Source organism: Rattus norvegicus, chromosome X (genome assembly GCF_021556685.1).
Source record: "Rattus norvegicus strain SHRSP/BbbUtx chromosome X, alternate assembly SHRSP_T2T, whole genome shotgun sequence".
In the NCBI taxonomy this organism is placed as follows: domain Eukaryota; kingdom Metazoa; phylum Chordata; class Mammalia; order Rodentia; family Muridae; genus Rattus; species Rattus norvegicus.
The window spans coordinates 42,338,044-42,356,007 of NC_141554.1; the positions used below are offsets into that span (position 1 = coordinate 42,338,044).

Consider the following 17,964-nt stretch of genomic DNA (forward strand, 5'->3'; position numbering starts at 1 on the left):
AGTTCACAGACAGGACTTAACTACATGTAAATGTGTCAAGTAGGATTTTGTAACCTTCAGGACAGCAACCACAGGCAGACTTCCCCAATGTGTCCTTTTAGTAAGGTCAGTATCAACACAGGTCAGACTTCAAAAATGAAGCACCAGGTTCTTGTACGTGTGAGAAAGTTATAAAACCCCGGACAAGGGACCTCTAGCCTTCGTCTTCACGTTCATCAAAGAAGTACTTGAAGTACAGGAGGTATGAAAGTGCTGCTCCCTATGTCTATCAGAAGATAGGTGGATAGCTGGGTGGCTTTGCAAAGTCTTCAAACATCTGGGATGACTACTGCTATTCTTCACAGAAGCGGGCTTAGCATAGGAAGCCTGGTTCTCCAGAGCCCTGATTTCTCTGAGCATGAGAGAAGCTCAAACCTGGGGTGTTCCCCAGCTGTTAAGGTAGGCCTTACCTGAAGGCTTGAAAGCAATTCGGTTCTTTTTGCCTTTGTTCACCTGCCTTAAGAACCCTTCTTGGAGAAGGTCAGCAGCAGTGACACGTTTCTGAGGGTCAGGCTCAAAACAAGACAAGATGAAGGCTCTGGCTTCAGCTGACAGGGCCTCTGGAATTTCAGGGTGGATCTTAAACATCCCTACCTGCATTGAAGGGATTGTTAGCAATGTCAGTATTGGGTGAATTCAGGTACATGCACTTACAATAGAAGCTGCCATCTCATGAGAAAAGCTTAGTGACATGTATTTAGATGTCCCTTTGGTTCCCCCCCCCACCCCCCCCGGAGCTGGGGACTGAACCCAGGGCAAGCGCTCTACTGCTGAGCTAAATCCCCAACCCCGTCCCTTTGTTTTATGATGTTTCTGCTCCTCCCATCTACAAATGGAGTCACCTTCCCTTTCCCTGAAGTCTTAGCTAGTTTCTCATGACCAAGAAGCTCTCAGGAAAGCAAGACTGTGAGGCTTTTTGGACCTAGTCCTTAAAAAGCCTGGTAGAGCCTGCTTTTGGAATCTGGCTACCACCAACGCATAAGGGAGCCAGGATAGATAGCCTTGTGGGAAGAGTAGCTGATCCCTCCCCCATTGTAACCTCTGCCCTGCAGGAGAGCCCTGTCAGATGATCCTGCCTCAGCAAGGCCACTAGTTGGACACACCCATGAGTAAACCTGGGAAAAACCTTGAAAGACCAATAGCCAATTCAGAACTGTGAGGAACTGTGTTTTAAGCCTCTAGAGCAGTGGTTCTCAACCTTCCTAATGCTGTAACACAATATAGTTCCTCCTGTTGTGGTGACTCTGAATCATAAAATTATTTTTGTTGCTACATCAAGACTGTAATTTTGCTATTGTTATGTAAATATCTGATATGTGGAGCATCTGTATGGGATCCCGGGGTAGGTAGAGACCCATAGATTGAAACCAGGTTGCTCTAGGGTAGGAAAGCCTCCAGCTGAGAAGATTCAAAGGTTGATATTATCTTTCCAGTTAAAGACACCACTCTCCCTACCTATCTCTATTTCAGCCCCACCTCTTAGCCTCCAGCTCTAAGTTACAAGCAAGCATAGCCTGAGGCTGCCACTTCACAGATAATCAAATTGTTCATCCTACAGATAAGATCTCCTCCCCTGCGGGCTAAGGTAATGGCTAAGGTGGGGGTGGGGGATAATTGCTTTCCTCTTAGGACTAGCAAGACCAAGGTGCTTCAGTTCTTCCTACCAGCTAATTGCTGCTCTACTAAAGGAGGTCCCTGTGAGCCACGGTGGAGCAAGACTCAGTTCCCAGATAGGTGTCCTATCACAGCATAGAACTCCTCTGTGAAAACTGCATAACCTCTTCCTAGGTTAGAGGCTGCTCTCTAGCCATTTTAGGAGCTGTCATCCTATCCACTGCCTTGCTGTGCCTTTCCCAATAGAAGCCACTCTTGTCTTTCCTATGTGTGCTCACTGCCCACTCCTCAGCTCTCCTGGGGGCTGGTTTTTACTCCCTTGCTCTACTCAGTGAGCTCTGAAACTACAAAGCCTTCTGATTTTATTTCTACAAAGCTCTTAACCAAGTGGCACATCTCATTCTCAAGACACCACGCTGCATAGTTTGAACATAGGCTCAGAGTTAAAAGACTATTAGATGCTGGATGGAATCCAATCACCAGTATCTGAAATGCAGGGCACTATTTGTGGCACCCCTCACGTAAGCAATGGGAAAGAGATGTTGGCAGTACCCAGCAGCACAGGACCTGAATCTAAAGTGGGAAGAGGCACTTCCTCTCCTGGCTCTTTGAATGAAAATGGCAAAGTGGGTAGGTAGCACCTGAAATCTTGCAAGTGGATGGCTGGGGTGGGTATAAGAAAGGGTCTCCTGTGCCCCAGGCTGGCCTCAAACTTAGTATGTAGCTGAGGATGGCCTTGAACTCCTGGTCATCCAGACTCTACCTCTCAAGGGCTTCGATGATAGGAGTGTGCCAACATGTCCAGCTAAGTGCATCACTAAAAGTGCTTTCATTATGCTTTTCTTGGCAATAACAACTGACTCCACACAAAAATACTGAATACATTCCAAAGTGTCTGTACAGCTTATTAGCCAAGCAAAAGCAGGAGACAGGAAGAGGACCAGGCCAGTTACCTTTGTCCTGTGATGAATACCATTCATGGCTGTCACCTGTGCTTTCTGAGCATCATAAGAGGTCAACAGATCAGAAAGCAAATAGAATGTTTTCCTTAGCACCAGCTGCTCTACATCCCAAGACCTGTGACGGAAGCTACAGGTATGGTCTAGCATGGCCCTATATTGAAGTCACTGTGTGCTGAGGGAAACTGTTTCTGTATTACAGCCCTTACATTTAATGTTCTATTGTGACTGAAAAGTCAGAACACTCTTGACTCTATCTTGGCCTTGGAATTGTTTGGGCAGCTGATGCAAGGCAAGCAAGCTGTGAGAACCTTCTGCCAGGGCCCAACTTCAGCGACAGAATTCTTTGTTTCACATCTGGAGAGTTCTGTTTCAACATCCAAACCACCTATGCAAACAAATATATTTTACCTTAAACATGGCTGCTTGTGGCTCGCCAAGCTCATGGAATGGAGGCCTGCTGGTTGCCATCTCAATGATGGTGCAGCCCAAGGACCAGATATCAGCTGGAGCACCATACCCTCGAGGCCCTTGATCAATAATCTCAGGTGCCATGTACTGCAGAGTCCCTATGTGGAAAACAAATGAACAAAGACTTGGGGGCACCATATTGTTTAAAATTTAAGTGGGCTAAGTGTGTGGATTTCACTGCTTCAACAATGGCAAATGGAGCCTTCTCTTGTGCAAAAACCATTTGGTTGCATCATTTTTTGACCAGTGATATGTAATATGCTTTCCTTTAACACGATTCACATTAAAAGGGCATTTTGGGTCTGGGTTACTTCACTCAGGATATTTTCTAGTTCCATCCATTTACCTGCAAAATTCATGATGTCCTTGTTTTTAATAGCTGACTAGTATTCTATTGTATAAATAGACCACACTTTCTGTAGCCATTCTTTGGTTGCTGCACATCTGGGTTCTTTCCAGCTTCCGGCTATTATAAATAAGGCTGCTATGAACATAGTGGAGCATGTGTCCTTGTTATATGTTGGGGCATCTTTTGAGTATATGCCCAAGGGAGGTATAGCTGGGTCCTTAGGTAGTACAATGTCCAATTTTCTGAGGAACCTCCAGACTGATTTCCAGAGGGGTTGTACCAGTCTGCAATCCTACCAACAATGGAGGAGTGTTCCTCTCTCTCCACATCCTCGCCAGCATCTGCTGTCACCTGAGTTTTTGATCTTAGCCATTCTCACTGGTGTGAGGTGAAATCTCAGGGTTGTTTTGATTTGCATTCCCAATGGGGAAGCTAGGGCAAGGACTGAGGTAGCTGAAGGGGTTTGCAAACCCCATAGGAAGAACAACAATATCAACCACGCAGACCCCCGGAGCTCCCAGGGACTAAATCACCAACCAAAGAGTACACATGGAGAGACCTATGGCTCTAGCTGCATATGTAGCAGAGGATGGCCTTGTCTGACACTGATGGGAGGAGAGGCCCTTAGTCCTTGAAGGATCAATGCCCCAGGGTAGGGGAATGGTAGGGCACTGAGGCAGGAGTGGGTGGGCAAGTGGGGGAGCACCCTCATAGAAGCAGTGGGAGGGTGGATAGGATAGGGGTTTCCAGAGGGGAAACTGGGAAGTAGAATAACATCTGAAATGTAAATAAATAAAATAACCAATAAGAAATTTAAAAAAAGAAAAGGGAACAAAAATAATCAAGGAAGGCAGAGGGAAGGAGGGACCAGGATGGGAAAGGGGAGTAGAAGGGGAAAAGGGAGCAGAATCCAGGATGGGGGTAGATAGGAGAGAGGTTCACAGGGCCAGGAGAATGAATGGAAAAATGCAGCTGTCAGGGGTGAGGGGTAAGGGTGGGAAGTGGGGGCATGGGGAACCCCTAGAAAGTCCTGGAGGCCTAGGACTGGGGAGGCTTCCTGGACTCAATGTAGGTGATCTTAGCTGAAATGCCCAACTGTGGGGATATAGAACCTGAAGAACCATCTCTAGTAGTCAGACAGGACCCCCAGTAGAAGAATGGGGACACCAACCCACCTATAAAACTGCTCCTGTCTAAAAGAAATGCAGGGATGGGGCTGGAGAGATGGTTCAGAGGTTGAGAATACTGATTGCTCTTCCAGAGGTCCTGAGTTCAGTTCCTAGCAACCACATGGTGGCTCATAACCATCTGTAATGTGATCTGGTGCCCTTTTTCTGACATGCAGATATATATGCAGAACTGTATATATAATAATTAGAATACATAAATAAAGAAATGCAGGGATAAAAATGGAACAGAGACTGAAGGAATAGCAGACCAGTGACTGGCTGTTGGCGGGGAGGGGAGCTCCTGCTGGTCCCACATGGGATAGTCCTTGGCTTGATGGCTGCAGACTTGGGCTTGGTTGGTCTGGTTGGGAGCACAGAGAGGCCTTCTACGGGAGACTAGATGGCATTATAGGTGAAGGCCTTCTCCATGGCTCCCTACAGTGGATCCCCATGAAAAGAGGCAGTCCATGGTTTTAAGGCATTCATTATCATGGCAGAAAGTGAATTTGTAAAACCATACCCCACTTCTCAGGGTGGGCTTGAGATTAAATACCTTTTGCAAAGGGAAGAGTGTCTGGGAAGAAAAGCTTGTTGGCTAAGCTTCCAGGTCTTTAGGTACCTCACTAAAATGGAGATCTGTTTTGAGCCTACATGACCACAGGTCACGTCCTCTACCCTTACATGACTGATAGTCACAAATCTATGGAGGGCTGCAGCTAGTGACAGGGGCCTGGTACCCAGGAACAGACGAAGAAGCACCTACCATTCCTTCAGGGTCTCCAGGGTTTCTAGCCTTAGCTCAACCAGGAACCAGGCTGCCCTTCACAGTCCCATGAGTGACCCAACTTGGGATCTATCCCATGGACTGGCACCAATCCCTGACACTATTACTAATGCTATGTTGTACTTGCAGACAGGAGCCTGGTATGGCTGCCCTCTGAGAGGCTCTACCAGCTGCCGACTGAGACAGATACAGATATTCAAAGCCAAGTATTGGGTAGAGGTCAGGGACCACTATGGAAGAGATAGGGGAGGGAGTGAAGGAGCTGAAGGGGATGGCAACCCCACAGGAAGACCAACAGTGTCAACTAACCTGGACCCCCTGGGAGCTCCCAGGGACTGAATCACCAACTAAAGAGCATACACAGACTGGTCTAAGGACCCCTTGCACATATATAGCAGAGGGCTGCCTTGTCTGACCTTACTGAAGAGGATGAGCCTAATCCTGTGGAAACTTGAGGCCCCAGGGTGGGGGGACTTCAAGGGGGACACCCTTTCAGAGGTGAAGATGATAGGGAGGAACTCTGTGAGTGGGAAAGGGGAGGGGGGGGTCAACATTTGGGATGTCAATAAGTAAAAGAAAAGTTTAAAAAAGAGGATTTTTGGGCTGGAGAGATGGCTCAGTGGTTAAGAGCACCGACTGCTCTTCCAGAGGTCCTGAGTTCAATTCCCAGCAACCACATGGTGGCTCACAACCATCTGTAATGGATCTGATGCCCTCTTCTGGTGTGTCTGAAGACAGCTACAGTGTACTCATATATAATAAAATAAATATTAAAAAAAAGTTTAAAAAAAAAGAGGATTTTTAGCCCCTCAAAGGATAACAGAGCACAACTCAATATTCATGCTAATACATGCCAAATACAGGAAACTAGAATAGGAGAAATAAGCTAATCAGAAACAGCAAATGGCATTAACGATGGTGATGGTGGTGGTGGCAACAATGATAGTAAAATGCAGTGGGAGAGTAAAATGCAGTGGTATAGAGATGGAGAGATGGCTCAGCCATTAAAGGATAGGCTCACAACCAAAATGTAGTGCTATAATAGACACACATACAAGGAGGCACATGTGGATGAATAAATACTTGATTAGGCTTTGTCTGAATCAGAGAAATTATTGATGTGTTGATTATTTTTTCAAACAAGCAAAGATGTACAGGGGGAGGCAGGCAAGAGTGCTAGTCTGCCATGTACGTTTTATCTCCAGAAAGAGGAATGGGCAAGAATCAGGTAGAGGGTATCTCAAAAGCCACTGCTGTAAGAAAACCCCAAGGGAGCTCCTGGCCAAAATTTGCATACAGAATGAGTTCTGCTTTTGCCAAAATCAGCCATTTAGTAGGGAATGTCCTGGATGAAGCATGACCAACATTGTCCCAAAGGGCAGCAGCGATGGTGTCACTGGAGTAGGTTTTTGCTATAACGATTAAGGAGGTAAACAAAAAACCAGGAGGATATCAAGGTGAAGGGGAGAGCTTGAGCAAAGCTCAAGGATAGAGTCCAGGGTACAGCCCAATGATGGACGATCTGGGGCAAGATGACAAAAGGTGGCAAGAGAACAACATTTCTGAAGGCTCACTTTAGACTTAGTCCTGTGTGGGTCATGAGCCACCAGAGGGTGCCACCCACAGATCCACTGTGAATTCAGACCAAGATATAACTGGTTATGGCGACAGGAATGTGAAAAGACTGTTGAAGGGAAATACATGAGGTAAGAGGGAGGTTGGAGAGGCCAATAAAGGGTTTGGGGAGTAAAAGCTTTCGTTTCCTTTAAATATGGCATCAGAATAAAAGAAAGTGGAATATGGACATGACATTGGGAGATCTGTGGAGTAGCAAAGAGGTTTAGAATAAAACAGCAAGGGTAGAGCTGACCTTAGCCAAGGTGTGACTACCATACTGATGTCCAGAGCAATGAAAGGTCTGTCTCAAGACTAAAACAACCAAAGGAGGTTTCCTGTGTTTTTTAATCAATAAAGTTACTATATTCTTTTCTTGAAAAGGCAATGATGTCATGTTATTTCCCCTTCCTATAAAATATCAATTAGTTAATGAAGATAATGTCTTACTCTAGGTCAGGCCAACCTGGATCTCACTATGTAGCCCTTACTAACACGGAACTATCCTTGATTTTCCTGCCAGAGTATTGGGTTCACAGGTACATACCAATATGCCTGGCATCATCATTCATCCTGTGTCTCACTATATAGCCCAGGCTAGCCTGGAATTCACTATATAGTCCAGGCTGACATTAAACTCATGTTGATTCTTCTTTCTCAGTCATCCAATACTCACTAGTGTGAGCCATCATACCTAGATTCTTAGGACACTTGTGACCAAGGTATTCTGTGCAGTCTGACAGACTACATATGACTATTATGATATTGAAATGTGGTTAGTGAGACCAAAAAAGGAAATGAAATCTTTAAATTATTTTAAGTTAGTTTCAACCACTTTAAGTTATATATTAGTCAGTATTGGTAAAGACAAACGGGTCAGTGGGGTACATATAAAAGCTTTGGTTTCCAGGGCCAAAATGAACGGGGAAACTGCTCAGTCAGTTGCAAAGTTGGGCAAGATGGAAATGTATCTCCTGTGTACTTGTACCGTGAGGAAATCTCAGTGCCACAGGAAGGAAACTTCTGGTGTTACAACATCCCCTATAGGCTGTTGTTACTGTGTCTAACACAGGGAGTAGTGTTAGCAGTGGATGCTCCTTCTAAGAATCTATAACTAAGTACAGAAAGATTTAACACTGTACTGTTTATTAAGCTCTCATGTCGCTCTGCTCTGTGAGGCTGGGGCTAGTATCTCCATGCCTCCTTACCTGCTGCTTTCTGCTAGGTTCTGTAAGTACACAGCACTAGACAGACTTTGGAAGGGTAGAGAGGGACTTACTTTCCCTGTATGCTAGTTGTTCCTGTGAGCAGGCTTTGAGGTGACCCTTCCGTTAGCTATAATATCCAGTGTTTTTATCATTCTGTATTCCTAGAACCAGCTTCCTGCCCCTCAGAGGTATTTACACCAGTCTAGGCACATATATTCCCTCCTCAAATTTCTGATCTTATCTCACCATCTGTGCACTCCCACCCTTATGAAGGCCTCCTGTTGTTTTAGTCTCCTTCCTGCCTTTTTAGTTTCAGTACTCAGAAAATGCTCTATGAAATCAATTGGGGTGGTTTATATTTCCCTGCCTGGACCACAGTTCACATACTTAAAAGGGGTGTGTGTGTGTGTGTGTGTGTGTGTGTGTGTGTGTTTTATTGATATATATTCATTGTACACAGTGATTGGTTTCATATACATACAATTATTTCGTGTACTTCAAGCATATTCATATCCCTCTTCCTCCCCCTTTTTCTATTTCCATTCATTTCTCCAGATAGAGTCTGTCTCCTACTTTTATGTCATATTTAGATATGATTTAAGAACCTATATAGGATAAGGAGCCACAAATTTAAGAAAACATACACTTCTGTCTGACTTTTTATAGCAAGGGGTATATGGAAGATTTGGAGAGAGGGGAAGGAAGTGGGAATGGTGTTATAATCTCAAAAATAAAATAATTTGTAAAAAGAACTTGTGAATAAATTTACACTATGTAGAACTCAAAAATAATACTAAACCAAACAGTGGTGGCTAACTGACCCCAATCAAATAATTGTCTACCTTAGCATAAACTTTTCATAATTGAAACATACTTATTTAATCACCTTAAGATAAATGTAGACTTTTTTCTATATGAGAGCATAGTGAGTATCAACCACTGTAAAGTTAAGACCTCAGTGAGGACCTATTATTTATTGCTGTATAATAAATTACCCCCAAATCTAGCAGCTAATTTAATGGTATGTGGGGTACAGTTTAGTAATAGCATATTTGCTTAGCATACATTAGGCTCTGGGATCCATCCTTAACATAACCAAAAGAGGTCATTATGATTTCACAGAAGATGGAAGAGTGGCAGCCCAGAAGCAGCCAGCTGAGCAGGCAGGGGGTACCCTATGATACTGCAGTCCAGAAGTGGGTTGTGGCCCACAAGACTTAAACGTTAGACTAAAGAGGCTAGGTCCACTTTGAAGCTTCTTCATTCAGACTGGGATGACAGGAAACCTCCTAAGTTCAGATTCTCATCACATGGCATCTTCTAGAGAAGCACTCAAGAGAGTTTCTGTCAGTGAGAATCATCTGAGAGAAGGATGTGGACACTTTGCTGCCACTATCACCCCTAACTTTTTCATTCACTGGAAATAAGTCACTATATCCACATTCAACTGTAGTGAAGGCCTGCCCCCACATCTGACTTCTGGTCAGTAGCTGACAGCCTATAAATAATTTCCATGTGGTACTATGCATATGACTTTCATAATTCTATAAGATTGGGCAAGAAAAGGTGCCATATACTGTTGCTCCACACTTTACACAGGAGGGAGCTGACGATTAGAGAAACTAAAAGAGTAGTTGAAGCTAGAACCCAGGAGGTCTATCTATCTCTGAGGTCAAAACTTGACATCACTGAATTATATAACAAATCAAAAGGAATTGCCGAAGAAAAAGCTGCCTGATAAAATACGGCTCGCACAGGGCTTCAAAGACACAGTATTCTCTCTTTCCCTCATACCTGGAAGTTAAAGAGCAGTGCTGGAAAGCATGGGCATTCCATTTGATTCACTTCTGTATTCAGAAGTGAGAATCTGCTCACAAGGAACAGCGACAGAGAAACATGGACTCACACAAGGACTTCAGACAAAGAACCACCTCCAGTGCTGTGTGTGTAGGTGTGTGTCAGTTCTACAAAAGGCTGGACTCTGGAGAAAGACCAGAGAATGCTACTGTGATGCATCTGACCCATACACAAGTCTTGGAAAACTGCCTTGTCCTGCACCTGGCTCTCTCTGAGGCCTCACCTCATCTGTCCCCGCCTTAGACACCTGCTCTGACCAGGGGCTGGTATAGAATTCACAACACAGTATCCCACAGGAGCAGACTCAAGATACCTTGGGATCTGTTCCACTGGAAGCTTTTGGGGAATTCTCAAAGCAGGATTTCCACATTTTTAGCAAAGAAAACATGGCATGAGGTGATTCTTTGACAGAGGAACCAAGCTTGATCTGGGCCCAAGACAGACAACAGGAATGTATTTTCTAAGGGAGCTTTAAAGTCCTCAGTACAGAAGTTTGGGCCCCTTACTCTGGAGCCTCTTATCCAAATCAAAGAATTTTAAGAAAGCAAACAGACAAGGGGTAGATAGTGAAGACAGCTTCTTTTGACAATAGTGCCAGATTCTTTACTTGGTGCCAAATAAGAGGAGAGAGACTTGGAGAATCCCCAAAAGGGCACAGCCCACAGCAACTCAAGCAGTTCAATGGATTCCACGTACCTGCTCTTGAAAAGAGACCACACATGTTAGTGTTTCCCATGGGCCCCTTGAGATTTTGTTATTAGCCTAAATTTCAAATCTTTATATTAAAAGAGTAGTGAAAAGAGAAGTTTAGTACAACCTTCCATGGTGGTGAAGACAGTCCTAATCATGCTGTCCAAGTAATAGCCTCAGGTCCTGTAAGGTGGGGACACTGCCATAGCCTTTGAATGCTGAGTTAAAGGTAACACAAATATCAGATTCAAGAGGTGGGGTCAGTTTGTCATGTAGGTTTTGGATATTTTTCAAAGAACTACAGAAACAGCCTTCCAGGCTTGAATGGCTCCATGGAAAGAAAATGAGTACAACATGAAGAATAAGTGGTTGGAGAGGTTCAGAGGACACTCAGCCAATAGCCAGCCCAAGTATCCATCCATGACATGGAGGTCACATTCAGGCAGATCCAGAAAAAGAAATGAACATCAAATGCCAGGCCCCAAAGTACAGAGATTCAGATCCAGTTTACAATGGTGTTAACTAAGATACAACCTGCCAATTCCCTTTGTTTGCCCTTTTGAAGTTGGTAAGATAGGAAAGCTGGCAGGGAGAAGGGCAAGTAAGTTAGCGCCATGAACGAGGACCAGAGCAGTGATGAGTACACAGCCTAGATCTTTCCATCACCCACTTTGACCTGCTGTTCCCACAAGTTTCACTGTGGTTCTGCCATCCAAAGCAGCTGGAAAAGTCATAGGACAAACCACAGAACTGCTCTAGGCTAAATGTAAAGGATAGTAGGAGACAAAACCTTTATGATGACACCTTTTGTGTCCCACAGGTTCAACATATTAACTCCATATGGAAACTCAGTTCTCTTAAAGGTACCCTCCAGATCTAAAGGCTTATATATTGTAAGTGCAAATTCATATTGATTATTTTTATTTAACAAATACTTTAATTTTACTTGCTATAATGCAGGTGCTTGTCAAAATATTTCGTCAATATTGATCCACTTCATCTTTGGTAAACCCCCTGAGGTCTGTTTTTGTGAGCATTTCCATTTGTTGTGTAACAGTTTCCTAGGAGATTAACTTTCCATTTTTGTGGGAAACTTCTTAAAACAGGATGCTTATAGAGAGGTGAAACAACTGGGCATTCTAATGAGAAGCGAAATACTGCAGGGAAGTTTCTTATGACTAGAAGTAAACAACTCAAATATCTTCAGAAAGTCCATGAAACTGACTAGATTATTTACTCATGAGGAAGGAGGATCATAAACAGTAAAGACTGAGAGAGTTATTCTCAGTTGAGGAAAGCTGCAAAGAATACTCTCAGGCTAGTCCAGCTGACAGAAAGAAACAGGTGAAACAAGCAGTCTACAAAAAAAAAAAATAAAGAAAGAAAGAAAACCAGCAAAGACCAACCAAATTGGCTATTAGAAACGAAACCAATCCAAGCTGCCTAGAATAGGCTTATATCAACTGAGCTACCTGAAAAGATCATTTTCCAATTTTTTAAGCTACCTATATGCTGCGCAGTGTGCTCCCAGTTCCCAGCTTTAAATATGTGTGTTGTGTATCTTACGGAAAAATTTGTCATTACAACACCACTTTACTCAATACAAATTTGAAGCACAGAGAGATAGATAGTAATTTATATGTCTAAGGTGACATAGGTAGCAAGTGTTTGAACCAGAAATTGGGATTGTTGGTCCTAACTGGAAGATGTATATAGCTTACACTAAACAAAAGATCCTGTTCTGGTTCTGTCCTAAATATGTATGTAAGAGGGATATAAAAATATACATCCATACAAAGGTTCCAGTATGAGTGATTACAGAACAGCCTATTACCATTCACACCTTGGAGACTGGGTAGATGGAGAGGAATAAAAGCCTGGTATATGGCATAATGTACAAGCCTTGAAAATGTAGCACTAAGTGAGGAAGGTAAATACTTTAAAAATGTGTATTGCCACACTACATGTGTAGGCCTATGGCTATCCCAAACATGTAAATCTGCACACATATCAAGTTTATCCAATGATTGTCTGGAATTGAAGCCAGAACTGACTGTAAAGGGACACAGGGCTCTTGCAGGGGAACAGAAGTGTTCAAAAATGGCATTGTGGAAATGACTTCAGGATGTGGTAAATTTACCATAAACCACTGAATCATGCATTTCAACTGGTCCTCTAACAACATGTATGTTTTACCTCCATGAAGTGTTGGGCCTACTACAACAAGGACAAGAAGGCTTGATGTGTAGTTTTGTAAGCGAACACTAATAATAAGTCATGCACAAGGTCCGGGTTTCAGCCCCACCACTGTTCGAAATTGGGGTTTGTTGTTGGAATTAGTTTATCATGCACATGGCGAAAGCCCTTCATCATAGGAACATAGGAAGGAGATCCAGGGCATGCAATTGGCCTAAAATTATTGTTTCTCCTAACAAGGTTCAGACAATTTTAGAGTACCTATGAGGAAAAGTTCCATTATCTACCATAGCGAGAGTTTTGGACTAGCCAGCTGAGGCTTTTTTACAGAACTGTTCTGTTTTTTTTTTTTTTTTTTTTTTGGTTCTTTTTTTCGGAGCTGGGGACCGAACCCAGGGCCTTGCGCTTCCTAGGCAAGCACTCTACCGCTGAGCTAAATCCCCAGCCCCTGTTCTGGTTTTGTAAAGAGTAATTACATATAGGAGAATTTCTTCACCAAAATGAGATTCCCTTCTTTTTTATCCCTTAAACATCCCTGTATTATTTTGTAATGGGAAATTCATGCCTTCTTAAGCCAATTACTTGGGATATGTAATATTCAATAATGTATTTTTCATGTGATTTTTTTCTCCTCAGGGATACTAATTATGACATCAATTGCTGGTGTTTTATGATTTTAAAGTAAATCCCTACCATATCAGAGCCCCTCTTGCTACATATAGTCGAGTTAAATTGGTGGCTTCCAAAGAGGAAAATATAAGTCATTTTCAGTTAAAATTGTAAAATGCTGAGAGAAAAGGGGGGCAGTCTAATATACATATTCATATATAAATATGGACATATTTATATTTATATCAGAAACCATGGCTTCAACATATTCTTTACGCGGGAAAAATTAATTGAGTCCTTGTGTAGCCTTGCCCCATTTTAAGACACATGTACCTCTACTGGCCATACAACTAAAAAGCCATTTTAAGTAGATTCATATTTCTTTTGATGGGAGGGGCCAGTTTCCACTGTGAGTACCCAGGGATTAATAAACAACATTCTCTTATTGAAGAAAATTCCTTTAAATCTGAGACTTTATTTGTGACAAATAAGGCTAAATCTGTCCATTCTACAATTTTGGCCATTTTAAGGACAGAAAAACTTCCTGCCATCCATACCTTATTCCAGAACTATAAGGTGATGCGAACTGCTCACAGTTGTAGCAGCATACTCTGTGATCGTCATGCTCCTCTTAGGAGACCACAGTCTTATTAAAAATCAGTACTTCTTTCCAAGGATCAAAGTTTTAGCTATAGTTGCTTTTAAGTAGGAATTTCAAAAAGCCCCAGGCAGCTTGTGAGAGACCTTCTACCAACTGGTTTGGTAAATGGAAAACCAGCTGGTAATTTATATCACCTCTGAGCCCAGGCCCTGTCAATATTCAGAGTGTTTCAGCACCATCAGTCGAACAAGAAAACACAGTTCTTCAAACTCACATAAAATATCCGATTTCAACAGAAGAATTAGCTTTCCTTGGAAACATAATCGTATCAAAATGCAAAGTGTTAGAAATCACTATGGTAAAGAGCTATCTTTATGACAGACCAATAAAATGTCCTAGTCAGTTCCACAGAATTACCCATGATTTTGACTGGTGTGCTACCAACTGTGAACACATACTGCCATTTTCCTGAGTAAGAACCCTTAGGATATTTCAGCAGCATTTTTTGTCTATCTGACTTGTAAAAAAGCTAAGAAGAAAGTAGAGAGTATTGGTGTCACAGATAGCTATATCAGATAAGCATCTCACTATAACAATGTTAAAACACTTTAACGTTAAGGACAATATTTCATCTGCATAAAGAGTCTAAGTGCATAGAGCTTGAAACAATCATCCCAAGTGAGGTAACCCAGACCCCCAAAAGACAAATAGTGTTTTTCTTATATGTGGATGTAAACATTCAAATTTTAAATATGTGTGTTTCAATCTGAAAAGCCACAGAAGTTAGGTAGCTAATAAGTAACCAGGAGGAAGACAGACTCTAGCTTCCAAGGAAGGGTAAATAGAGTAAATATGGTGTTACAAAAGGGGAAACTAGAATAAGGAGGATTGAGTGGGGAGGGGATGGAAGGAAAGAGTGAAGGAAGGAATATGGGGGTGTACTATTAACACTAAAGCCTTTTGAAAAGTCATATGGCTACTTGCTACTGTAGAAGTTTCCTAAAAATATATCTACATATGAAAGGACATTAAATGGAATCATTATTTACTGGGAGAGACAATGCTCCAACTAGACATTCTATGCCACCAAGTAAAACCTCCACAGCTAGAAATGAGTTCCATCTTGTTGCGACATTAGCCAAAGGGATCCCACAGAACTCCCAAACACCACTAATATCACCAAGATTGACTGTTTCCCATAACCTCATGGAAGCTCCTGCTACTGAAGACACAAGTTACTTAGAGCACTGAGCATGGAGACATTGACCTGCTGCTCAACCAGAAGTTTTACCCTATAAATGAGTGTTCATGACGTTGGAAAGTACTTTGTACAGTAGCAGAGGAGAAAAGCAAGTATCAATATCATCCAGCTATAAACCCTATCACCTAGGACAGTGAGCAACTCTGCAAAATATACTTGTACAACAGGGGCATAAATGTTACAGGAGTAACCAGCCTCTTTCTCAATTGGATTTAAGACCCACTCCATGAGACGAAACCTATACCTGACACTGCCGAAGTATCAAGAACCTGAGAAACTAGATACTTCATGGGCCTAGGGGAAAACTTGCTAGTAGTTATTATGCTAAAGAGGCAGTTCTCAACCTGTGGGTCATGATCCCTTTGAAGGTTACATTATCAGATATTCTGCATATGAGATATTTATATTACAACTTATAATAGTAGCAAAATAGCATGAAGTAGCAGTGAAATAATTTTATGGTTGAAGATCACTATAGCATCAGGAATAGCATTAAAAGATTGCAGTGTTAGAAAGGTTGAAAGCCACTGTGCTAAATGAACATAGATATAAGATGACTCCCAATTATATAATGCTATACCTGTAGATCAGTGTTTCATTAACCCTCATCAGAGAAGACTGGAATTAATACAAAGACCCACAAATGGACAATGTAGAGAAAGTGAGAGACTTTGGAGTGTACTCAGCTCTAAATCAGATGTCTTTATCAAAACTTTCTCTCAAGGCTCAGGGATCTATGCAGATAAGAGGGCAGAAAGATTTCAAAGCGCACAAACATCCCAACACTGAGAAGACACAAAGTTCACCCCTAACCAAGAAACTATTCGCAATAGATATCTGCTGGGACAGGGGAAAACTTACGACTGTCATTTGGCACATCACCTATAGTCCAGGACAGGCAGGCCCCATGCCCAAAAGTAACTGCCAACATGAAACAGACTCAGGAGTTTTTTGTACTTTTTGTTTTGCTTTTTTTCTTAATAGATTTCTTTTAAGATTGTATGTATGTATGTATGTATGTATGTATGTATGTATGTATGTATGTATGTATATTTATAGCCCAAATGTTGCCTCCTCCTTGTCTCCCCCTAGCAGAGTTCCCCCATCCCCTTCGCCTCTGAGAGGGTGCCCCCCCCCACATCCCCCAACCCTGGGGCATCAGGTCTCAACAGAACCAGGCACATCCTCTCCCACTGAGGCCAGACAAGGTAGCCCTCTGCTACATGTATGCAGGAGGCCTTGGACCAGCCCATGCATACTCTTTGGTTGGTGGTTCAGTCTCTGGGAGCTCATTTTTTTTTAAATACATGCACACAGAGGAGGAGGAAAAGGGAGAAAATGAGGGGAGAGAAAGGGAGGGAGAGAGAGAACATGAAGTTGGGTGGGTAGGGCAGTGGGAAGGATCTTGGACAAGTTGGGGAGCAGAAAGAGTATAATCAAACGATATTCTATGGAATTCTTATACATGTATATTCTAAAATATTAATTTAGAAAAATCAGAATGATACTCTGTGTTGAGAATGTGACCAGTAAGTTGTTATCAGAAGACCACAGATTTAGGAGAAAGTTCTGCTTACCTGTAAATGTCTCGGTGCATGGGTTAATTCCTGCGAGGCGTTTAGAGGTTCCAAAATCAGAGATTTTTACCACTCCACTATAGGTATTCACCAGAACATTATCACCCTTTAGAAAAAGAACAACATTAAGTGTGTAAAGGAAGATTTAAACAAACCAGCACTCGACAGTATAGGGCCTTGATAAAGTCTTTCTACAAAGAATGCACCTGACATGGAGTGGGGCTGTCTTGATAAGCTGTCTCCCTCTGTGAGTAGACTATTCAGCCATACTATAGTGACAGCTTAGAAAAACACCACCTTGAGTAGAGATTCCTATACCTTTATGTCCCTGTGCACTATCTGGTTTTCGTGGAGATACTTCAGGCCTTCCAGGATCTGTTTGGTATAAAACTTGATAGTAGGTTCCTTCATGGGTCCCCATTTAGATCGCAAGAGAGCAGAAAGGCTTCCTAGAAAGTGACACAGCAAAACCAAACCAAGAAGCAAACCATAAACAAAAAATAAACAAAAACTTACCAGGATAACAAAGATTCATTTGTAAGGCATCAGGGAAGTAAACTAAAGTGATAGTTTTAAGCTAACATTAGCATTCAGATTATCACTGTTCAAATAAAATATTAAAAGATAATTATTTCAATGTACACTTATTTACCCAGCTGCTCACTGCCAAGCACTTTCCCAGAAGCCATTACATGTATCATCTCATTTAACCTGCCCAATTATTGGCTGAGATAGGCCTACTTATTATTCCAATGACACTTACTTCAAGTGTTATAGTACTTATTATTTAGCTTAACTGTATTAAACACAAAACTGAGATTCCATAGTCTTAATAGCTAGACCTATTCAAACTACCAGTTCTAGATCCAAAGAATTCTTACTTCTAATACCTTATTGCCTGCATGTAGGAATTTTACACACAAAGCACTAGTATTTGGTTTTATTATCCATTTGTTATTTTGCTAC

At 42.3% G+C, this 17,964-nt stretch overlaps 1 protein-coding gene across 1 annotated transcript in view; it reads right to left on the reverse strand.

The window, feature by feature from the left end:
- Positions 1 to 17,964, reverse strand: part of Map3k15 (mitogen-activated protein kinase kinase kinase 15) — a 145,199-nt gene that overhangs the window by 7,200 nt on the left and 120,035 nt on the right. The window contains exons 17-20 of the mRNA XM_087600969.1: positions 17,317 to 17,447; positions 16,999 to 17,104; positions 3,024 to 3,181; positions 450 to 633 (exon numbers count right to left, since the gene is read on the reverse strand). Of these exons, the coding sequence (XP_087457095.1) occupies positions 450 to 633; positions 3,024 to 3,181; positions 16,999 to 17,104; positions 17,317 to 17,447 (579 nt within the window). The remainder of the gene's footprint in view (positions 1 to 449; positions 634 to 3,023; positions 3,182 to 16,998; positions 17,105 to 17,316; positions 17,448 to 17,964) is intronic.